The sequence below is a fragment of the Haliotis cracherodii genome, unplaced genomic scaffold (assembly GCF_022045235.1).
Source record: "Haliotis cracherodii isolate W230 unplaced genomic scaffold, xgHalCrac1.p SCAF_8, whole genome shotgun sequence".
Classification (NCBI taxonomy): domain Eukaryota; kingdom Metazoa; phylum Mollusca; class Gastropoda; order Lepetellida; family Haliotidae; genus Haliotis; species Haliotis cracherodii.
Window position 1 is genome coordinate 13,379,431 of NW_027266341.1, and position 26,471 is coordinate 13,405,901.

General features: G+C 41.4%; 1 protein-coding gene across 1 annotated transcript in view; it reads right to left on the reverse strand.

Annotated features, from left to right (window-relative positions):
* The window catches only part of LOC139449349 (uncharacterized), a 261,844-nt gene that overhangs the window by 87,246 nt on the left and 148,127 nt on the right, over positions 1 to 26,471 (reverse strand). The window contains exon 4 of the mRNA XM_071230674.1: positions 6,735 to 6,895. Within this exon, the coding sequence (XP_071086775.1) occupies positions 6,735 to 6,895 (161 nt within the window). The remainder of the gene's footprint in view (positions 1 to 6,734; positions 6,896 to 26,471) is intronic.

Consider the following 26,471-nt stretch of genomic DNA (forward strand, 5'->3'; position numbering starts at 1 on the left):
TACACATCAAACCTCCTTTCTGAGGTCACCTCTATTTCCCATTCTACACATCAAACCTCCTTTCTGAGGTCGCATCTATTTCCCATTCTACACATAAAACCTCCTTTCTGAGGTCGCATCTATTTCCCATTCTACACATCAAACCTTTCTGAGGTCACATCTATTCCCCTCTCTACACATCAAACCTCCTTTATGAGGTCACATCTATTTCCCATTCTACACATCAAACCTCCTTTCTGAGGTCACATCTATTCCCCTCTCTACACATCAAACCTCCTTTCTGAGGTCACATCTATTCCCAATTCTACACATCAAACCTCCTTTCTGAGGTCACATCTATTCCCCTCTCTACACATCAAACCTCCTTTATGAGGTCACATCTATTCCCATTCTACACATAAAACCTCCTTTCGGAGGTCACATCTATTCCCATTCTACACATCAAACCTCCTTTCTGAGGTCACATCTATTCCCCTCTCTACACATCAAACCTCCTTTCTGAGGTCACATCTATTCCCAATTCTACACATCAAACCTCCTTTCTGAGGTCACATCTATTCCCCTCTCTACACATCAAACCTCCTTTATGAGGTCACATCTATTCCCATTCTACACATAAAACCTCCTTTCGGAGGTCACATCTATTTCCCATTCTACACATCAAACCTTTCTGAGGTCACATCTATTCCCCTCTCTACACATCAAACCTCTTTTCTGAGGTCACATCTATTCCCAATTCTACACATCAAACCTCCTCTCTGAGGTCACATCTATTCCCCACTCTACACATGAAACCTCCTTTCTGAGGTCACATCTATTCCCCTCTCTACACATCAAACCTCCTTTCTGAGGTCACATCTATTCCCCACTCTACACATCAAACCTCCTTTCTGAGGTCACATCTATTCCCCACTCTACACATCAAACCTCCTTTCTGAGGTCACATCTATTCCCCTCTCTACACACCAAATTTCCTGAGGTCACCTCTATTCCTAATTCTACACATCAAACCTTTCTGAGGTCACCTCTCTTTCCAATCTTACACATTAGATTTCCTTTCTAAGGTCACCTCTATTCTCCATTCTAAACATTAAACCTTAATGAGGTCACCTTTATTCCCCATTCCACACATCAAAACTTCTTTCTGAGGTCACATGCTTGATTGTGATTGGTTAAAAAGATGTCTCCATTTTGCAACAGAAACCTCTTTTAAACATATTAAGCCTTTTCACAAAAAAATCATCCATATGAATACATTGATAGCCAACAAGAGTAGATACCTCTTATTCATACATTTCAAACCTCTCGCTAAAGTGCACTGTTCCAAATTAAAATAAGAGGTATCTACTCTGCAGTGGGACTACATCAAATTTCAAAACACAGTAGGTATATCTCCTAATAAAAACATCAAGCCAATGTCAATGGCATGCAAGATAATCAAGCCTGGTAGAAAGACTATTGGGGAAGAGGTAGAAAGAGGTGAGGTGAAATTGGGTTTAACGTCGCGTCCAAGATTATTGCACTTATACAGCGACGTGCATGTACATGTGTGTTTGTGTAGCTGCTTGTACTAGTCCGGACTGATGCCGATTTATAGTACTAGCTCACTGAGATACCATGCCACAGTTTAACATGAATACCCCACTCAGACACAGTATACTAATTCCGAGATAACCAGTCCTTGTTTTAGCCCCTTAATGACGAACGCCAGACATGGTAACAACAAGTACCATCTTTTAACGTCTTTTGGCATGACGCGGCTGGGAATGGAACCCCGGACCTTCCGTTCTCCGGGCGGACGCTCTACCATTAGACCACAGAGGCGGTTTAGAGGCAGAAAGAACCTATAACATGAAGCAAGAAGACATCGGGATAATCGGGCTTAACTCTACCTTGAACAACAGTTAATTTATATCAGCTTTGTGAAAAGAGCCATAAGTGACGCAATTTGTTGATTTTTACAAGTGGAACCCTAAACAACAAGCAATACGAGAGACCACTGGGCCACCTTGAAATACAAGGAATAAAGAAAGCTGGAGAATCAGAGTCATTATAGATTCAACCTAACAACTCATACATACAAAATTTACAATTCTTCTCTCCGAGGTCCACAACTTCTCAAGGGCTGAACGAACAATCACTGTGCAGCATAAACTTGACACAGCTAAAACAATAACAATTTGTCTTGTCAATGATTGGAAACACAGCGACCTGGCCATGTCCCAATAAAAGGGTTGGATGATTTGCTAAAGTGGCCGTTCCCCTCTGAATCAATACAGGGCTGGTCATATATGTGTGGCCTAGCTATGACAACCATAAGACTATAGGACTTGCTTTGATGACACTGTGTCATCCTGGTCGAACCACTGCACCAAGATAACATTCTGCATAAATACATGTTATTAACCCCTCCGTGTCACAGTAGCTTCTAAAACAGTAAAAACTAAATATCACAAAAAAAGGCTTGTTTTTTATCTGTTTAGTGTTTATAACAGAGCAGTATATTGGGTTGACATTGAGCATTGAGGGTCAATATCAATATGTTATGATATGTTGGAGTGTTGACATCAACATCATTAAATAAATAACGGACATTAAAACATATTAAACATTAAAACAAATAAAACAGGAAAAATGCTTGGTACAGATTTGGTTAACACTGGCTGTAGGCTGTATGTGGAGACATTGAAACAGGGTGTCCCATTGTCCAAGGTGCTGCAGTTTGCTGAGCAAACCTAATACATATGATCATGAGTTCAAATCCAAGATACACCCTGATTTTGTTTCTAGGTTTGTCAGCACCATACCCAAGATCATGAGCTTCACCAAGATGGTAAACATCAAAGACCTGCATCATTTCGAGTTTTCTCCCACATCAAGCAGACGCACTGTCATATCACCTAAATAATGTTCAATAGCTGCATTAAGCCAAACTCACTCATTCTGTAGAAACACATTGTTGTAACTGACATCGTGTTATTTCTATTTCTTTATGTCAAATCTTGATCTTTTCAGCAATCAGTTCCTGTCACATAAAAACTGATGAACTGTGGTGAGTGAGTGAGTGAGTATGGTTTTACGCCGCTTTTAGCAATATTCCAGCAATATCACGGCAGGGGACACCAGAAATGGGCTTCACACATTGTACCCATGTCGGGAATCGAACCCAGGTCTTCGGCGTGACGAGCTAACGCTTTAACCACTTGGCTACCCGACCGCCCCGCTCATATTCAGAAAGATTTCGGTTAACACTACACATTAAAACAAACATGTGAACCATTTATTAACCAATATTGACAAATGTTCTCTATTTCCCGAAAACATTTGACTCAATTAACACCTCCATTTTTGTATTCCAGTTCAAATTTGGAGCCTTTCCCATCCAAAACCTCCTTCAGCATTAGAAAGGTTAATTGTGTCATAAAATAAAAACATAAACCACATCAAGTCCCAACTTCATGACTGTCCAAGAAATGGAATATTGAGCTGAGTGAGTTAATTCAATACGTTGCCTTATGAGGGACTAAATTCAACTTGATTTCAAGTGGCACCAAATTGCCTTTCAAGGCTTTCCAGGTTTAATAGCAATTCAGACATTTGAGGAAATGGAACAATTTATATTATGCCTCAAGGGAGCTATTTGATCCCAGTGGCTGCCTTACCGACACAGGAAATGATACCAATGTTTTTGAATTACTTTGGTGTACTGACACATGCATTTACATCAATGTTTTGAAATTCCTCTCTTTAAAACATCAGGACAAATCAATGGATCTAGTCATTCCATTTAACAGGTTACGTTTGAGACTGTCATGGCCATTTACCCCAATTACCCAAACATAGAGGCAGTATTCTCCTGTAAAGGTAATTTGTGCATCAGCGTCACTGAAGTCATCGGATACAAATCAAAACCTAATAACATAGCAGTGAAATAAAACTTGGGTTTCAACAATTCCCGTTATTCCAGCCACCCCTGATACTATAATGAGCAAGTTGTCATTGTATATAATTCATCATTGTTTCTGTGCAATGATGCCCCTGTAATTTAACAAAAGAGGAATGAAATCTCAATTCTAGGAGGTTAAGTATACACACTGGAAAAAGACAGAACCACCAGACACTATCATCACAATCTGAGGACCACCAGACACTGTACCACAACCCCAGGACCACCAGGCACTGTACCACCACAACCCCAGGACCACCAGGCACTCTACCACCACAACCCCAGGACAACCAGACGCTCTACCACCACAACCCCCGGACCAACAGACACTCTACCACCACAACCCCAGGACCACCAGACACTGTACCACCACAACCCCTGGACCACCAGACACTCTACCACCACAACCCCAGGACCACCAAACACTGTACCACCACAACCCCTGGACCACCAGACACTCTACCACCACAACCCCAGGACCACCAGACACTGTACCACCAAAACCCCAGGACAACCAGACACTCTACCATCACAACCCCAGGACCACCAGACACTCTACCACCACAACCCCTGGACCACCAGACACTGTACCACCACATCCCCAGGACCACCAGACACTTTACCACCACAACCCCAGGACCACCAGACACTCTACCACCACAACCCCTGGACCACCAGACACTGTACCATCACAACCTCAGGACAACCAGACACTCTACCACCACAACCCCTGGACCACCAGACACTGTACCACCACATCCCCAGGACCACCAGACACTGTACCACCACAAACCCTGGACCACCAGACGCTCTACCACCACAACCCCAGGACCACCAGACACTGCACCACAACCCCTGGACCACCAGACACTGTACCACCATAACCCCTGGACCACCAGACACTGTACCACCACAACCCCAGGACCACCAGACACTGCACCACAACCCCAGGACCACCAGACACTCTACCACCACAACCCCAGGACCACCAGACACTCTACCACCACAACCCCTGGACCACCACAACCCCAGGACCACCAGACACTGTACCACCATAACCCCTGGACCACCAGACACTGTACCACCATAACCCCTTGACCACCAGACACTGTACCACCACAACCCCAGGACCACCAGACACTGTACCACCACAACCCCAGGACCACCAGACACTGTACCACCACAACCCCAGGACAACCAGACACTGTACCACCACAACCCCTGGACCACCAGACACTGTACCACCACAACCCCAGAACCACTAGACACTGCACCACAACCCCTGGACCACCAGACACTTTACCACCATAACCCCTGGACCACCAGACACTGTACCATCACAACCCCAGGACCACCAGACACTGTACCACCACAACCCCAGGACCACCAGACACTGTACCATCAAACATTGTATCCAACTTTGTTATGAAGTCACTCAGGACAATGAAAAATCATGGAACAATCAAGAAATTAAGGTCAGGAAGTGAACAGTGTCTGCCTGCATGCATTATCAGTGCCTACAATCTACTTCCTTCTCAATCAATGCTATAGTGTCCATTGTTCCTTGAGGTCTCATTAAAACCAGTGTTCGATGAATATAGCACGTGGACCTGGAGGTTGCAACTCTCCTTACTCCCTAACGAGTAACTGAGCCTTGGTACATGGATCGACTGGGGGCTTTTGATTTACCACAACAGCCCAGCAATGGATGATATCAGGCCTTCCAGGTGACAAAGGGCCATCTGTTTCAACTGCTCCTGGAAAGAACACCCAACACCCTCTGACCAACTCTCACTGTTCCATCCCAACACCCTCTGACCAACTCTCACTGTTCCATCCCAACACCCCGACACCGAAGGCTAAATAGTGCTAAAAATTGTATCAAACAGTGAGTGAGTGAGTTGGGTTTAATGCCGCTTTTAACAGTATTCTAGTTAGCTTAATGTGGGAGGAAAACCTGAAGTGATGTAGGTCTCAGACATTTACCACTTCAGTGAAACACATGAGCACGGGTACGGTGCTGACAAACCTAGAAACATAATTTGGCAGAACCGTGATTCGAACCCACAATCACAGGTTTCTGGCGTGCTCAAGGGACGCAACTCTGCACAGCAAATTGTGGCGCCTTAGACGACTGGGCCACCCGTGCCACCCATCTATCAGTCATGACACCAGATGTTCTTGAAAAGGGTAAGCGTGTCCTCGAAAACTTGTCACAGAAAGTCTGCTACACTGCAAAGCATGTACAGTTTATGATAAAATATGGGAGATGTGACAGTTGTTTGTGGGCAGTCCATTGAGTGAGTATGGTTTGAAGCTGCTTTCAGCAATATTCCAGCAATATCACAGTGGGGGACATGAGAAATGGGCTTCAAGCATTGTACCCATGCGTGGAATTGAACCCCGACCTTTAGCGTGACAAGAAAATGTTTTAACCATTAAGCTACCCCACCACCCCAGCAGTCCTTTGAACCAGAACTAACACATGCTCAAGATAACGGTGCCCAACATGACCACAGTGAACATTGTTTCACATATACGTACATAAAAAACTGTGTCTGGAAAGTTTCAAACAACAATCCAAGCAGCAAACAAAAAATACCACCAATCAGTACCCAATGCATACTGTTGGCTACCTTGAACGTCTCAACCAGCTGGAAGGGTCAGAGCCATGTTGATGCATGGCATATTCAGGTCCGGCAGAACAATAAATTGGGCTTCTCCAGTTCATTTCTCTAGGATCAAGTGTAATTGATAGGATTGGGAGAATTACTGAAGTCTCACCTACCATCAGTGACAAATCGGACCACGACAGGCTTCTCGCTGCCAGCTACGAAACCAAAACCTTTTTCTGGATCTCGGAGGAGCTCAACATCGCGGGGTTTCGGCGGTTCGATGTAGTCTGGGTCATTGCGGGGATCCTCCCGAGTCGTGTATTTCTCGATGTGACTGAAACATAACATAAAATTTGTTAAAGTTGTTGTTTCAGACATTATCTTGGCCAGATTCTGCCTGTTCTTCGTTTTATTTGTACACTTATGTACTAAAAGCAATTACGGTGCCAGAAGTTGTTATATATTTGTCAAGGAGTTCGAGGGTAAGACATATTACATCTAGATAATGCAGTCATTGATGAGACTGCACTGGAGCAGGTGAAAGTCAGTTGGTTGCGTCTAAGTTTATAAGCAGAAGTCACTGAGTGCAGTTGGTTAAATATTCCACAAACAGGCTAATAAACACCACTTCAAATTTATACCATGTATACAAGAGCTAAACAAACTGATGTCATGTCAGGCTACAGTGTGTGTTCATATTTGGAGCAGGCACACCCAAGACAGTGGCAGAATGGAGCTAATGCAACAGTGAGTGAGTGAGTGAGTGAGTGAGTGAGTGAGTGAGTGAGTGAGTGAGTGCACAGTCAGCAATATTCCAGAAATGTCATGTAACTATTCAAGTTTAGACTAACCAAACCAGTGTTTGATAGCATGAAAGATTAACACTAAGAGAGTACAATGACATGCAATCACACAAGCTACCCAGCCATCCTATCCCCATTCAAGTCACAAGTATGAGCCTATGGGAAGGGCATGGTGACACCCAATCAACAAAGCCACAGAGCCTGACCACCCAATCCCTGGGACTCTGGTGACCTATTCTGACCAGGATGTTATAACAGCAGCAGCAGCGATGGCTAATAATTGTCAGAGGAACAGTAATGGCAGTGTCTGGGAAATTGATATACTTCACCATACTGAGTCCCTGAATCAGACCACCATATATAATACACTATACTATGTCCCTAAAAACAGACCACCATATATAATACACTATACTATGTCCCTCAAACAGTCTACCATATATAATGCACTATACTATGTCCCTAAAAACAGACCACCATATATAATACACTATACTATGTCCATGAAAATAGTCTGCCATATATAATGCACTATACTATGTCCCTCAAACAGTCTACCTTATATAATGCACTATACTATGTCCCTAAAACAATCTACCATATATTATACACCATACTATGTCCCTAAAAACAGTCTACCATATATAATGCACTATACTATGTCCCTAAAACAGTCTACCATATATTATACACCATACTATGTCCCTAAAAACAGTCTACCATATATTATACACCATGCTAGTGCTATGCCCCTTACAACAAGCTACCATATAATATACAGATCTAAATGTGATACTATGCCCCTTACATTATTCAACTATATATAATAGAGATCTAATGCTGATATTACATCTCTAACAACTGAGGCAGTAAATACCATATAAGGACAATGCCTCTCGTCTGCAAAAAAAAAAGACCCCATCCTTTCACAAACCAATTTCCCTCCTAAATCCCTCTTCTGTAAAAAGGATTTACAAATGTCTGGCAACTCTGTTCAGATTCTGGTACACTCCCTTACAATGAGACAAAAACCATTTTTCTGAATTCTTAAAAGTTCATTTTGATGAAAGAAATCTAAATTTGGAATTCCTGATACATGCACTGGCTGCATCCAAAATGCCAGTCAAGCGAGGTTAATGTCCCTTGAAGAACAAACGTGTGTCTGAGAAATGCAATTAATCTGGAGAAAGGACACCAAATGGGCAACCTTTAAATATACAAAAGGATACGTATGGTTCATTCATCATTAGGCCCATGTTTCCAGTCGGTCCTTATAACACTGTCTCTCGCAGACTGTCCTGTTATCAAAGAGTCCTGTAATCCACAGAGCATGAGGGTACCTACACCACAAACAGGCTCACTTCAAGGAGTTAACAAATAATCAATACCCAGTCCATACAGACGACAAGTTCAAATCAAATCATTCAGTGCATGGTATTGAAAATGTAAATAGTAATTTGACTTTTACTTGCAGAAAGTAGGAAGAAGGATCAAAATGAAATGGCTTTAATCCAGCAGGAAATGTGGGCTGAACTTGTCAGACAGAATCATTTGGAGGTCTGGAGTGAGTGAGTGAGTTGGGTATTACCCAACCTTTTAGTATTATTCCAGCCATAGCATGGCAGGGGCCACAATTATTTGGCTTTTGAAATTGTACCCATGTGGGGATTCTAACCCAGATCTTTCACATACTGCGCCCCATTGCCATTCCCACCCCCAACCTTACCCGGCCCTTATATGGCATGTCCAGATGTACTGGGAAGACCCATAGGATACCCTTACTATGAGTGAGTGAGTGAGTGAGTGAGTGAGTGAGTGATAGCATTTAGAAGTGATACACATAAGGAGGAGAATATATGGATGTCAACTTCTTTATTATGAAGAACACATTAATTTTGTTGTCCTTACATGTACATATATATGCTCTCTGCCTCATGGCATTTATTCACCTGGTTCAGGAGTAAGCATGTACTCCGAAACGTTGTGTTCCTCATAATATAGAAGTTGACATCCATAAATTCTCCTCCTTATATCAACTCAGGTGGGAACCCACAAAGTAGTGGCAGGGGATATGGAGTGAGTGAGTGTGTTGGGTTTAATGCTGCTTTGATCTGTATTCCAGTTATATCACTGTGTATCACTTGGTGTGTGAAGAAAGCCAGAAGAGATGCAGGTCTGAGACGTTTACAACTTTGGTGAAACCCACAAGCACGGGTATAGTGTTGAGTGAGTGAGTGAGCTTGTAACAGTATTCCAGTTATATTGCGGCATGTCAGCTTAATGTGGGAGGAAAGCCCGAAGTGATGCAGTTCTCAGACGTTTACCACTTCGGTGAAACCCACGAGCACGGGTATGGTGCTGACAAACCTAGAAACATAATCGGGGCGAACCAGGATTCGAACCCACAATCATAGGTTTCTGGCGTGCCCAGGGGATGTAACTCTGCACAGCTAATCACGGTGCCTTAGACGACTGGGCCACCCGTGCCCCCGGTATAGTGCTGACAAACCTAGAAACATGATCAAGGCAAACTGGGATTCGAACCCACAACCATGGGTTTGGGGCATGCCTAAGTGAAGCAACTCACAGCAAATAGACAAGCCCTAGACAACTGGGCCACCCGTGCCTCCGACAGAACATATGGCTATCACTGTCAACACACATAAACCTAAAACATCCTTTTCTTTCTCCAGTGTTATTATTCTCTTTTAACCTAATGTTCCTCTAACTCTTTATGTCACTATGAGTTACCAGAAGATACTGATGAAATTGCTTGTATGCCAATGTTACAAACATGGCCTGACAATGAAGACTGTGGACACACAGGTCCATTAACACAGTCCCCTACTTCCATCAGCTTTACCTACGCCGTCTTACCAGCGGGAAATAAAAGATGTATCTCCTCTCCAGCCTTCTCTGGACTTACTCGTGCCATCCGCAGTAATCCCTGCCACAAACCTACAGCAATACCGACCGGAAACCAATCTATTTGTGGCAAGACACACTCCACACGGCCATACATATAGAAGTCTGGACATTTGAATAGCAACATAAAATAAGGCCCATGCTTACAGAAATATCTGGACAACTGTTGGGAACGAGCATAAAAACACAACAGTGCTTTTTACGCTAAGTGACGCCGAGTTATCAGACCAAGTCTTGTACATGTCTCTACATAACAGTTTATATTTATATATATATACATTACATGTCAGAAAAACAAATGACAATAAAATACCACTAACAGCTATTTATAAATATCAAAAACCGATTTTTTTAAATTTTGAAAAGCATCACTAGGTATTGGATAATTTGCAGATTCTTCAATACCTTTTTCTGTAAATGCTCATTGTCACAGGTTAAGAATTAAGAATTCACAATTCAGTTAAGAATTAATTATTGACTTCAATTTTGTGTGAGTTCATTGGAGTATGAACCTTCATAGAGTGAGTGCCAAACTACGAAACATCGGAATGTCAAAATTTAAAAGCACAGCATAAAACAAATAAACTCAAATGACTGAACCAATTCCGTTAATGTTACTCTGCTACCACCCGTATATCACCCTCTCTCAACAGGGTTCCACATGCCTTGTTTTACAGTGCCAATGGTGTGGTTAAATGAGAAAGTAATTTACAGTTAGAGCCTTGGTTTCTGAAGGGCACACTTAGAAGTCATATCTTTTGAACAAAACACCTTGTGACGATGTGTATTGTGCAGAGCTAGCCATAAATATTTTAAACAAAAGTAAAATGACAACACAAACGTGCATAATGCACAGTAGGAATCAAGAAATAAACATGTTTATTCAGAAATTGAATAGGATGTATTTGGGCTGGGATGGGTAACTCGGATACTGGTCCTGAGTAGGACCTGGATACCCGGACCCATGGTTAGTCAATTGTTTTATGACAATAACAATCAAACTCCATGGTTACACTACAAGACGTTTAATGTTCATTTATTTCTGACTATGCATGCATTTCACCTGACTTTTACATGTTTGAGTAAAGATAAAGTTTCAGTCAAATTCACTGTATGCATGATAAGACTGGTTTGTGCACATATCTGCGGAGTTTTTGCCAGGGCTCCTGTAAAACAATTCTCAACTGGACATTTTGTTGCCAACTTAAGACCTACAGTGGGTATGCGGGTAGTGTCGAGTAATAGGAGGTCGGGTATGCAGGTTATACAATCAGACTCGTCAAAGCCCTAGGATTTATCAATCTAAATGAAAAAGAGGCCCGTGAGGATCCGGGGTAGAATTGGTCTTCAGCAACCCACGCTTGCCGTAAAAGGCGACTATGCTTGTCTTAAGAGGCGACCAGGTGGTCAGGCTTGCTGACTTGGTTGATGCATGTCATCGATGCCAATTGCGTGAATCGATGCTCATGTTGTCAATCACTGGATTGCCTGGTCCAGACTCGATTACTTACAGACGGCCGTCATATTGCTTGAATATTGCTGAGTGCGGCTTTAAACAACAAAAAAGCAAACAATGAAAAAGAAAGAGGCAAACGAGATTACAACCACGTATTGTAAAGCTCATGGCGAAATGACATGAACTGGGAACAAAGATGGATCTAAGGTATTCTGTTGTTGGCACACTTTAATTCCAAAGGGCACATCTAAACATCTTTGACAGTGCCCTGGGGCACACATGAGTGAGTGAGTGAGTTTGGTTTTACGCCGCTTTTAGCAATATTCCAGCAATATCACCGTGGGGGACACCAGAAATGGGCTTCACACATTGTACCCATGTCGGGATTCGAACCCGGGTCTTCGGCGTGACGAGCGGACGCTTTAACCACTAGGCTACCCAACCGCCCCTGACACGCATGAAAACATCGAACCTATCACTGCTTCATTTCACTGCATTTCCACATACAAATTTGTATTCGTATCAAATCATTTTGACCACAAATTCAGTCATCTATCTAGATCCTCAACCCGATACATAAACTCTTCCAAAACTAATCATCTACAGGTCCACATAACACCAACAGTATTCCTTTAAGGAACAAATACACAAATGATTTCCACAGCAACAACTCAATTCCATTCAACAATAATTCAGTATGGGTCACAAACTAGATGCATTCTGTCCTTAACGAGCAGTTACAGTTTCTGCTGCCCCTTTAATACCAGGCGAGCTAAATAGCAATAACACCGTGTGAGGAACAGAGAGACGTATTTAACACATATTGCTTCCTCTTATAGCCTGACACAGGGGATCCCAGTCTCCAAGGCTATTGATTAGTGAACCTGCTTCAGTGTGCATGATGGCGGTACCCGTGGTGAATACGAGGCAATGCTCCCCTGGAGCTCCCCTCAACACTCCAGGGCCATGTTCCATGAAGAGTTTGTAGCGTAAATGATCATAACTCCCATACTTTAACATAGACATACTACAGTCTTAGTGCTAAGATGATTGTTACTTCTATACTTAACATGGACTTACTACAGTTGTAGTGCTCAGATGATCGTAACTCCCATACTTTAACATAGACTTACTACAGTCATAGTGCTAAGATGATCGTAATTCTCATACTTTAACATAGACTTACTACAGTCATAGTGCTAAGATGATCGTAATTCCCATACTTTAACATAGACTTACTACAGTCGTAGTGCTAAGATGATCGTAATTCTCATACTTTAACATGGACTTACTACAGTCATAGTGCTAAGATGATCGTAATTCCCATACTTAAACACAGACTTACTACAGTCATAGTGCTAAGATCATTTGGTGAACAGGGCCAAGCATGTATACTTCTTCAAGCATCTTTAAAGCAGCCCAGATGCAGCTGCTCAAGATTTTAACAATATTTTCGAAGTTTCATTCAGTCTTTGTGTCAATACTCGGAAATAACCACATGAGTGGCTGTCAGATAACATTTATCTTATGAGTTGTTTCAAAATGTATCTAACAAGCAAAATAACAATTTAACACACAAAAAATTCAGTCAAGTTAAAAACTAATTTTCTTGAATGATACTTGAAAATACTGTCCCCTAAGTCATACGAACTACTATAATAATTCAATGCATCAGTGTTCTTTCAACAAAGCATGTTCTCAAATAACCTCACAGTAACATCCCTCTTTCATATGAGATTACAAACTTCAGCACCGTAGGAAGCAGACTAATCACAACGTTCCCATGGTGAGTTCTGATTCCTTGATAAAACTCAGAACAACATCCACTGCTGTGAAACACTAACTTGTCAAATTCCATCTGGAAGGCAAATATCAGTTTTTGAAATTATTATTATTCTATTATCAAGCACAGCAGGAATATACAAACTTGGTCAAAGTTGGTCTATAAAATGGAAGAATGTCTTTGTAATATATAGCTGTATTAACATCACATAGCACATTATCACTGCCTACTGGAGGCATGCTGGGTTCCTGATAGATAGTACAACAACAAGCCTAATGCAATATCGGTGAGAACATTGAGTTTTACACAACCATATTTAAAAAATAGCGACACAAAACATTTCCATTATCATCAGACAGCAAAGTCCATTGTATGATTCAGACAATATTAGTATGTACTCATGAATCAGTATCAAACAGTGATGATTCCAGGTGTGCACGAAAAAGTAATCCTGCACCACCAGTGATACCAATTACAAACACATGCAAAGGCAGGTCAATTGTTCACCTTATTCATGGAACATACGGTACAAGTCAGAATAGGGATTTGCTTCAGACATAATTTCTGGCACCGATGCATTAAATTTGGAAATGTCCTCCACATGTCTACCATAAAACCTTTTGAAAGCTTTACTGAGGCCTTGAATGTTTTAACCCTGATCAAACAACTTTACAGCAAGAGTCTGATGTTCTTTGAAATCTTTGTGGAAAGCGTATGCTCAGTTGTACACCAAAAGTGAAATTTAGACGCCAAAGGTTAGAGCTGCTGGAACATTGCGTGACAAAAAGTCTTTTCATTGCATGACATGAAAGTTTGGAAGTCCAAAGGACACATACAGCTTATAAGCATTTACCACTTTACAGAAGGCCTGGGAAGATCCGGGGTAGAATAGGTCTTCAGCAACCCATGCTTGCCGTAAAAGGCGACGATGCTTTTTGTAATAGGCGACTATCGGGATCAGGTGCCACTGACATGGTTGATGCATGTCATCATATCCCAATTTTGTGTATCGGTGCTCATGATGTCAATCACTGGATTGTCTGGTCCAGACTCAATTATTTACAGATCGCCGTCATATAGCTGGAATATTGCTGAGTCATGCGTTAAACAACAAACCAAATCAAACCTAAAACTTCACAGAAACCTGACAGCATGAGTTTGGTGCTGACAAACCAAGGATCGTAATCAGGGTCAATCTGGGACTTAAACCTTTTTGTAACAACAATAAGCTTCAACTTGGACCACTGAGATATATAACCCCACATTAATAACAGGAGTTATGGTTTTCAGAGGTTGGACAAATTCCAAGTAGTGAGTGAGTGAGTGAGTTGGGTTTAATGCCGCTTTTAACAGTATTCCAGTTATATCACGGCATGTCAGCTTAATGTGGGAGGAAAGTCCGAAGTGATGCAGGTCTCAGACGTTTACCACTTCAGTGAAACCCACGAGAACGGGTATGGTGCTGACAAACCTAGAAACATAATCAGGGCGAAACGGGTTCGAACCCACAATCATAGGTTTCTGGCGTGCCCAAGGGACGCAACTCTGTACAGCGAATTGTGGCACCTTAGACGAAGTAATGTTCAGTGTTTCTGTATTCAGAGAGTGGGCCACTAACTCCTGAAAGTCAGTACAAACATGGCTCTATGTGAATATAAGTTTTGGCCCTTCCCCATCTCTCTTGACAACGTGATGTGAAGTTGACTAATGGAAGCCGACGGCTCAGAGAGGAATCTATTCTCTTGCGTTATTCTCCACGATATATATCCTTTTGATGTCTGACACAAGGGACGTACGTGAATGCATTGCTAGTGTACGTGCCATCAATCGGTCAGTTGTGTTCAAACTTTTGAATTGCATGCACAAGAATATGACTGAAGTGGTGCTGGCTCCTTGCTGGCTGTGGTGAAATATGGTTTGTGTAGAGAAAGTGGACAATGGGAATGGAAGTCATCCATTTGCCTTGCATGACAGATCAGCTTCTGTCCAAGCTGACATAAACAGCGATCACGCACTACACTAAGTGGTACAAATTGAGTGGTAGTAAAATAACATACAAAGTCTTTCCCCTCGTGCAAATGATAATCTCTTTCCCAGAAAAAAACATTTGTACTTCCTCAAAATTAAAACGGCAAATGGCTAGAACATGCAATAGATGCTAAAATGCTTTTGTTTGGTGAGGAAGAGGTTTACATCCTGTTGCAACAGGTTCTGTTTGTTTGTTATTTGATGCTGAACTCAGCAATATTCCAGCAATATAATGAAGGCCAGACAAACCTACCATTGACATAATGAGTGAGTGAGTGAGTATGGTTTTATGCCGCTTTTAGCAATATTCCAGCTATATAATGAAGGCCAGACAAACCTACCATTGACATAATGAGTGAGTGAGTGAGTATGGTTTTATGCCGCTTTTAGCAATATTCCAGCTATATAATGAAGGCCAGACAAACCTACCATTGACATAATGAGTGAGTGAGTGAGTATGGTTTTATGCCGCTTTTAGCAATATTCCAGCTCTATAATGAAGGCCAGACAAACCTACCATTGACATAATGAGTGAGTGAGTGAGTATGGTTTTATGCCGCTTTTAGCAATATTCCAGCTCTATAATGAAGGCCAGACAAACCTACCATTGACATAATGAGTGAGTGAGTGAGTATGGTTTTATGCTGCTTTTAGCAATATTCCAGCTATATGATGAAGGCCAGACAAACCTACCATTGACATAATGAGTGAGTGAGTGAGTATGGTTTTATGCCGCTTTTAGCAATATTCCAGCTCTATAATGAAGGCCAGACAAACCTACCATTGACATAATGAGTGAGTGAGTGAGTATGGTTTTATGCTGCTTTTAGCAATATTCCAGCTATATGATGAAGGCCAGACAAACCTACCATTGACATAATGAGTGAGTGAGTGAGTATGGTTTTATGCCGCTTTTAGCAATATTCCAGCTATATAATGAAGGCCAGACAAATCTACCATTGACATAATGAGTGAGTGAGTGAGTATGGTTTTATGTCGCTTTTAGCAATATTCCAGCAATATCACGGCGGGGGACACCAGAAATGGGCTTCACACATTGTACCCATGAAGGGAATCGAACAATCGTCTGTATGCAGACTTGACAAACCAACAAGCTTGATAATATAAACACTTTTTCAAATATATGCTATCTACAATACAGAAACACACTTGCCTAATAGTCTGTTTGTCCAGGATCAATTAGTTTTGATGTAAGTTGTCAAGAAGTCTATGTCAAGTGATTGGCAGTGATAAGTAAGATATTTACCAGCCAATCAGGAAGCTCATGCGTCATAATAACAAACTCCATTACATGCGTCGTAAAACGAAACACAGTGATGTATCAATTCTTCTGTTTTCCTAAAAATATTCTTCAACTTAACAATCATAAAACCTTTCCTATTATATCTTACCATATCTCGACAAAACATCCTTTTCAAATTAGACATGGCTCCAGGCTAGGTGAGATGTATGGTCCATGAGGCATGGCAAAGCAGTAAGACAGTATACATGACAGTGCATTAAGGGTTTCCCTAACAACTATTAGATATCTTGGCAGTGTAGAGGACGTCTGTTGAAAATATATATAAAATTTATAGTGTGGTTCTCAGCATAAACAGGAATTTATGGCAATGATGTAATAGAGGTAAGGTATTCAAAAGAATTATTACAGTTCTCCACACAGCTGTCTCATGGAATGCAGTAGCAATGCTAATATACTGTTAAACACCCTAAAAGCACATCAGCACTGATAATGTCTTTACTAAATTGCTCCATATTTCACTTTTGTCAGTTCAATTTGCTTCTGATGGGATCATGATGTGCTCTGAAAATATTTCTTCATTTACGTGCTTGGTAAACTGCACAACTGCTCAAATTGAGTGAGTGTGTGAGTTTGGGTGAGCGGGTTTGGATGTGTGGGTGGTCAGGAGATGACTGAATGAGAGGGAGGGACGGAGGGAGGGACGGAGGGACAGAGGGAGGGACAGAGGGAGGGAAGGAGGGGAGGACGGAGGGAGGGACGGAGGGATGGAGGGGAGGACGGAGGGAGGGAGGGATGGAGGGGAGGACGGAGGGAGGGACGGAGGGAGGGGAGGGGAGGACGGAGGGAGGGAGGGATGGAGGGGAGGACGGAGGGAGGGAGGGATGGAGGGAGGGATGGAGGGGAGGACGGAGGGAGGGAGGGACGGAGGGAGGGAGGGATGGAGGGGAGGACGGAGGGAGGGAGGGATGGAGGGGAGGGACGGAGGGAGGGAGGGAGGGAGGGAGGGATGGAGGGAGGGGAGGACGGAGGGAGGGAGGGAGGGAGGGAAGGAGGGACGGAGGGGAGGACGGAGGGAGGGAGGGATGGAGGGAGGGAGGGATGGAGGGGAGGACGGAGGGAGGGAGGGACGGAGGGAGGGACGGAGGGAGGGAGGGATGGAGGGAGGGATGGAGGGGAGGACGGAGGGAGGGACGGAGGGAGGGAGGGATGGAGGGGAGGACGGAGGGAGGGACGGAGGGAGGGACAGAGGGAGGAGGGATGGAGTGGAGGACAGAGGGAGGGAGGGACAGAGGGACGGACGGAGGGAGGGATGGAGGGAGGGACGGAAGGAGGGACGGTTTAGGGAGGGAGAGATGGAGGGGGAGGGACTGAGGGATGGAGGGACGGAGGGAGGTGGCAGGGGGCTGTGAATCAATGACGTTCCCTGGATGAAGTCCCATAGTGCTGTGATGTCATGCAACAAGGTTACAATGACAGGACATTGCCATGGCTCTCCCATTCTCCTTAGCCATTACACAACCTGTCATAAAGTGGGAATTAATCCACTTCCTGTGAGTGAGTGAGTGAGTGAGTGAGTGAGTGAGTGAGTGAGTGAGTGAGTATGGTTTTATGCCACTATTAGCAATATTCCAGCAATATCACGACAGGCACACCAGAAATGAGCTTCACTCATTGTACCCATGTCGGGAAGCTAACATGGGTCTTCAGCATGACGAGCGAATGCTTTAACCACTAGGCTACCTCACCGCCCCTTTTTACTTTATGATCCTCAACTGCTCACTTGACATTAATTTCAGATAGGACATGAATGAACTCCTGAACCATGACAGTCAAGCCTCACTTCAATTCTGTTGTTTGTTGTTTAATGCCATACTCAGCAATAAACAGCAGCCTATAAATAATCGAATCTGGACCAGACGCAATTGGGAGACGATGACATACCTCAACCAAGCAAGTCTGACCACCCGATCACAATACTCGCCTCTTACGACCAATTTGAACCAGGATCTGAACAGGGGTACTGTTATGTAATGTAATTGAAAATCAATGTTCGAGCTCTGATTATCGATACGAATATTTATCTGGTAAGCTGGAGACCTTCTGGGAGTCGCAAGCTTCCACTCTGTATGACCTACACATTTGTTTTCTTGTGCTCTTAACAGTACCAGTATTTTTCACGTTGGCACCAAAGTGAGATATGCAGTACAACCATGGCCACGACATGCCCATTTACACTGGAGGAACAAATGGGGGAAAAAATAATCCTTTTCTTTGCGCAATAGAGTTAAACATTATGCTTTTAAGATAATCAATATCCTGTCTCTTTGAACTCATACCTTTCCTGGTGATTTAGTTTCTCGAATTGAAGTTCAAGCTATTTCCGATGTATTCGCTCAGCAACTTGCTTCTTTTTAAGGGAATTAAATATGATGCTTTTAAAATAATCAATATTCAGTGGCTTTGAACTCCTGATTTGCTTTGCTTTGAAAAAGTCATAAATGATCAGGTTACAGAGACTAAATACATTTTGAATAATACAATCACAACATGGCATTTGAACAAGAAACAAAACAGCTCTAAAACTACAAAAAAAGATGAAAGTGGGAAGCACCATTGAATGGCAGTGTTGACAAGTAGGACGTCCATGCCGTGCATGTCTTGTACTCTGATCTCCCAATTACACGATAATGTGGAAATTTCCATAAGGAACGAAAGTTAAAATAATACTGTTAAAATATTGCTGATACTTTCAAAATATTGCTGGGATACTTTCAAATTATTGCTATGATACTGTCAAATTATTGCTGTTATACTGATTAAAATATTGCTGTAATAAAGGTAAAATGTTAATGTGATATTTGTGGAAGTATTACAGACTATTTTGTAAATGTAATGATGACACCGTAGTGATAGTGTTGTCAAATTGGGATGGTGTTTAAATGTTGTGATATTGTTCAATTATTGCTGTGATGTTCAAATATTTCTGTGACATTGTTCAAATATTGCTGTGACATTGTTCAAATATTGCTGTGACATTGTTCAAATATTGCTGTGATGTTCAAATATTGCTGTGACATTGTTCAAATATTGCTGTGATGTTCAAATATTGCTGTGATGTTCAAATATTGCTGTGACATTGTTCAAATATTGCTGTGATGTTCAAATATTGCTGTGATGTTCAAATATTGCTCTGATGTTCAAATATTGCTGTGACATTGTTCAAATATTGCTGTGACATTGTTTAAATATTGCTGTGATGTTCAATTATTGCTGTGATGTTTCTAGATGAAGTCATTACAGTGAAACTACTGACATATTACTTCGCTCTGGCGTGATATTCCTTCACATGGTGAAAAGCAAAAAGGAAAATTGGTTTTTATCAGTTATCCATGATTGTGACAAGAACGATGCAAGTTTTATATCTGACCAACCCTGAATTAATCGCTTTTCAAAAGCTGCACCAGTAATGAAACAGAATGCTTTCTCAATCCATACAATGTCCCAGGAAGAGTCAGCTGTTTCCCTGTTCCATACAGAGCATGTCTGTCCCACATAAAGGCAAACTCATTTCTTCCGAACAAAGAAATCAATAAGACGTTAATGTTAAACTGTTTTTTCAAAATGTTCATTTTTTAGGGTAAAATGAGGCAAATCTGTCGGGAGTGAAAACAGAGCAGAAAGTGAACAAACTCTCTTCAATGGAAATTGAATGACAAAAGGAAAGATTTCATTAGAAATGGAATCTTGCACTAGTATTATTTCATTTTGATTCTTCTTCCCAACACCAGGTTCAAAACAGAGGAGTTAATTATTTCCAAAATGAGAGAGTAAAACAAAAAGAAGGACTGAATTATTCAGCGTAATTTCTCAAGTCTCAAACTGAAGCATTATAAGACTTCCTGGAGGAGAAAGTCGTCAAAGGTCAACTGAAATTAATCAACTACTCCCATACTGAAATTTGTTGACAGTTAAAAAAATTTGGCAGACATACTGTCTCCTTCTTGACAGGTATTTCGTTCAGTGTCAACAGCATGGGCGTAATTGGTAAAATATGAACAACAGCATGAGACTGTATTGATTCTAGAAAGTTTTCTTGAAGGAATATAACTTGAACATGAATGTTAACGAACATAATTCAATAAAATTGTAACTGAAATAGAATTTAATTATATCAAAGAGAAGGACACAAAACTAAAATGAAGTCTTAGTCAGGAAAACAATATAAAAGTTTAATGACAATCCTTGAAGGAAAAAACGTAAGTTTACTACTTTGGCCATCACCACCATCATCACCATCACCATCACCATCATCATCACCGATCAGTATCATCACCGATCATCATCACAATCATCACCATCACCATCATCATCACCGATCAGTATCATCACCGATCATCATCACAATCATCATCATCATCATCATCATCATCACCAATCAGTATACACATCATCATCACCGATCATTATCATCATCATCATCATCATAATCATCATCACCGATCAGTATCATCATCATCACTGATCAGTATCACCATCACCATCATCACCGATCAGTATCATCACCGATCATCATCACAATCATCATCATCATCATCATCATCATCATCATCATCACCAATCAGTATACACATCATCATCACCGATCATTATCATCATCATCACCATCATCATCATCATCACCGATCAGTATCATCATCATCATCATCATCATCATCATCACCGATCAGTATCATCACATCACCATCAGTATCATCCCCGATCATGCCAAGTCATCACCACCACCATCAGCAGATGAATAAGATAAGTCTGACGTTGACTGTCATGTATATTTTTCCCAGAACACTCACAAGGCTTTGCCCTTTACAGTTTTCATGTGCCAACAAGAAGAATATGTTTGATTCATCTTGGAACAAGAAAACTATCAGTAGTATTTTAAAATGTTTGCCCCTTCCTTGTGATCAGAACTGATAATACCCTTTTCAACTTTTTAGTGAGTGAGATAGTTGGGTTTAACAACGCACTGAACTGGAATACTGTTCAGTTTCATGTTGGAAGAATGCTCGAAGTGATGCAGGTCTGATATACTAAGTATACCCATGGCCATAATTTGTTTGTCTAGATCAGTTGTTCAAAGGCACATGTATGATTGGCTTCATTATAGCAATCAAGGTCAGGGGGTAGTTTTGTGAAAAATATTATTTCTTAGTGTGCTCTTCACGAACTGATTTTAACCGTGCCTTGCTATTTTATCTATGGGATTGTCACTCAGTTACACGGAAGTTTTAAACCTGTAAGACCTCCAGTATCTTTCCCATACTGAGTGAGTGAGTTGGGTTTTTAACGCCGCTTTTAACAGTATTCCAGTTATATCACGGCATGTCAGCTTAATGTGGGAGGAATGCCTGAAGTGATGCAGGTCTCAGACGTTTACCACTTTGGTGAAACCCACGAGCACGGGTATGGTGCTGACAAACCTAGAAACATAATCGGGGTGAATCGGGATTCGAATCCACAATCATAGGTTTCCAAGGGATGCAACTCTGCACAGTGAATCGCGGCTCCTTAGACGACTGGGCCACCTGTACCCCCTTCCCATACTGACTAATCATGAATTTAATGGAAAACAGAAACAAATTTCAATCTGCACAAAATCTCATATTTTTTTAAATTAAGATCCTGCCAATCGAATCATAATATTCATAGCCAATCATGATATTCATCATAAAAATTATCATGAAATTTATCCTAACCATCAGAACATTTATTGCAATTATCATCATAGATTTCATCGTATTCTAGGAAGACAGCCCGCAGGTTTAAAACATGACATGCTTATTACCGTGCCGACACAAAATGGTGCCCTGATTGAAAGAGCACAGTCAAAGCCAATCACAAGCCATCCTCACTGACCAGCGGTGGACTAGCTTGCGGCCTTGACACGCTCAGCTTGGGTTAAAGCAAAGCCCAAACAATCGCCACCAATGAGAGTGAGCACCATGAAGTGTGGTATTGACCTGTGTATGCGGTAACGATAGGTCTGATTGGAGGCTCGGAGCTGGGTATGTCTGGTCATAAAAACAAGCAGTGACCTACAGTATTACTGTGAAATGTCAGGTTGAAACATCTGCATGTGTTGCCTCAATTACCTGTCAGTGAGGTGAGGTGAAATGGGGTTTAACAGCGCGTCCAAGATTATTGCACTTATATAGCGACGTGCATGCGTGTGTGTGTGTGGCTGCTTGTACTAGTCCAGACTGATGCCGATTCATAGTGCTCGCTCACTGAGATACCATGCCGCAGTTTTAACATGAATACCCCACTAAGACACAGTATACTGACTCCGAGCTGACCAGTCCTTGTTTTAGCCCCATAATGCCAAGCGCCAGACAGGGTAACAACAAGTACCATCTTTTAATGTCTTTTGGTATGACGCGGTCAGGGATCGAACCCCAGACCTTCCTCTCTCCGGGCGGACGCTCTACCATTATACCACGGAGGCGGTCTACCTGTCAGTGACATTCTGGAGACAATTGTTAGAAAGTCGTAATTTTAATAGGTTTTTGCTATAAATGAAATAGTTAACATTCTTTGTTTTCTAAAGGTTTATACGAATTGGTCATTCATGACTAATGTATATTGTGCAGCTATGTTAATTACAACTTCAAACAATCATCTAATAAGATTAATAATGTTTGTCGCACAGTGATCCTTCACTATAACGCTACCTATGGGGTCCCAAAAATAGACGATCATGATAGACAATCAGCAGATTATCCAGCTGTAATCCGAGGGGGTAGATGTCTAAGATGGCCAACACAACAGCACATGCTCTGCCTACATAACGTGATCTATGCTGCACTTTTCAGAGTTTGGTAAGAGATTAGAATCATAGTTGTTCATGATTCAGAGAGTAAAATAGATTCATCAAGTGTTATGCACAAGGAAAGAAACAGCCTCTTATCCCTCCAGAGAATTCAGGTGAATGATGAGGTATGAAACTTGGTCAACAAAAATATGAAATTTGTTATAAAACTTCGCTGGACATGATGATCTACCATTTAAATTGCATTTCGTGCTCTCCAAGGCATTGTTGTATATGGAGAGATTATGAATACCATGTGTATATTCTTGTAAAAAAAAGCTGGAAATAGCAATCAGCTGTACACATGTTTTCTCTCAATCTACCAGTGATTTAGTTCAAAACTACCCAATGAAAATATCGCGTTACTTTAGTTACAGCTATTGCTATATATATCTAAAATCATAAGACTTTGGTACAGCTGACTGCTATTGTAGAATATTTTTTACAGATGGAACAATTTGACAAGTCAACATAGGGACTTCAGGCCCGACACATATTTTTATTGCGAAAAAGGTTATGTTGACATATAATAGTCAAATCGCCACAAATATGACTTTTAACGAGTCAAGGTATGGCCTTGATGATACATGTATCCGTTCTCGGTGTGACTGAAGTTCATTTCAAGGCATCAATAGCAATATTTGACCGTGGTTGATGTACATAACAGTGAGTTTACCGATCACTTTACAATCGATTTTGCCGAACTTTATGTACACAATATTGGCTGAAATTTTTAATAAAATTAATAAAATATAATACAAAGGTAAGTCCAGAAACACAATGAACACATTTTTAAAACCAGGTGGTATAATAATGGGATGAAATGTACTACAGTTAAGACTTGTTGACTAGTATTTCTGGTGTTAGATGCTCGCTAGAGATCAGCTGGTAATGTTTTTTGGCGATGGGGAAAAACATCATGTTTGTGTAAAAGTAAATTTGGGGAGCCATGTGTTTCCGTGCACTATAAATGAGTATATTAAAGGGCGCATTAGCAAGGGAAGATACATAATTTCCAAAATTTCTGCCGGTTTGGATGGCTGAGTTTTTACAGTATTCCCACACAAACCAAAAATTCTGGTTTTATTCTCAACATGACAACAATGTGTCCAGCCGATGCATGTTCTGGTGTTGTGATATTGCTATACAAAACCTGCAACGAACAATCTCCCTCTTTTACTACCCCAATCATTTCTATCTTATCACTATGTCATTATAACTTCTGCTGTCTACAAAAGACTTCATAAATAAACAAAATTGGAATATTTCTTTCTGAAAATCTAACTGGATAATTAACCTTTAGCCTGCTGAACTGATGCACGGCTAGTGACACACTGTACACTGTTAAATGGGCCCGACATTGGCGTTGAGAGCTTTAAAATAATACACTTATATTTAGAAACTAAAATAGACGAAAATTATTGGTTAATAAATCTTGTTTATTATATGTTTATATTTGTTTATATAAACAGATAATGCCAGATATTGACAATCAGATTGCCGAAGTGGAGAGAACTCTGCGAAAATCTAGCCATTGAATATGGAGGTCTAGAGTTGAGGAAATGGACAGATCAATCTGGTATTGAACTTGGCGCCATAGATAGGAACCAGCGTGGCCGGAGAGTACGAGCATGGAACTCTTCAGGCCTAGAGGACAGTTATTGATGAGTGTTTAAAGGTCAAAGATAAAGTGTCTCGTAAAGACCCAAGAAGGAGGTTTCCTGCTCAAACAATCCATTCAACGTTGATTTACAGTAACGGACAACTTTTTCATTTTTTGTCGAGTACCTCGCATCAAGTCTCTTGAACACCATCTGTTCAACATGGACAAAAATTAGTTTCTGCCTCGAGATGCATGTAAGCCATACGACGTGAATTGAAAGTCTCCGTAATTGATGTTTTTTGAATGAAAGGTTCAAAGATTGATTTTCCCATAAAAGGGCACCACTGATCCCTATCCATAGACATAAAACTAGTGGGGTTAATGGCAAAATGACTACAAAATACCACAATAATGCCAAACGTTTCCTGATGGCTAAGTAGTCTGTCTAGAGGGAGACCAACAGTTGTAACATGACCACTGGCATTTGTAACTCAGGGAGACAGGATTTAGAAAGAAACATTTTCATTCATCTCAATCTATAATCGAAACTAATGAAATAATTGATTAAAAGAAAGCTCCAAATTGGTATGTACTAGACAACACAATCAGTGAATGGGGTAGAAGAAGTCTGTCCTTGGTACCAGCTCCTGACCCTGTCAGTGCAAGTGCATCTTTAATTATACAATAAACAAAACCAGAATATTATGTGGGTGTGTGAGTGTGTTGGAATGAGGGTTGCTTTAACCAGGATTTCCATTACATAATTCTGTTGCTAACCAACAACACAGACATTAAAATATTTCAATTACAAATCTCCGATCAGGATCACACACAGAATTGTGGGGGCATGTGGTCCTGTGTACAGCACACGGGTCACAATCAGATGGTTTGTTTTTGGTTTGTTATTTAACGCCGCACTCAGCAATATTCCAGCTTGATGACATCGGTCTGTAAATAATCGAGTCTGGACCAGACAATCCAGTGACTGATATCATGAGCATCGACCCACGCAATTGGGATACATGTATCAACCAAGTCAGCGAGCCTGACCACCCGATCCCGTTAGTCGCCTTTTACGACAAGCATAGTCGCCTTTTACGGCAAGCATAGTCGCCTTTTACGGCAAGCATGGGTTGCTGAAGACCTACTCTACCCCGGAATCTTCACGGGTCACAATCAGATGGAG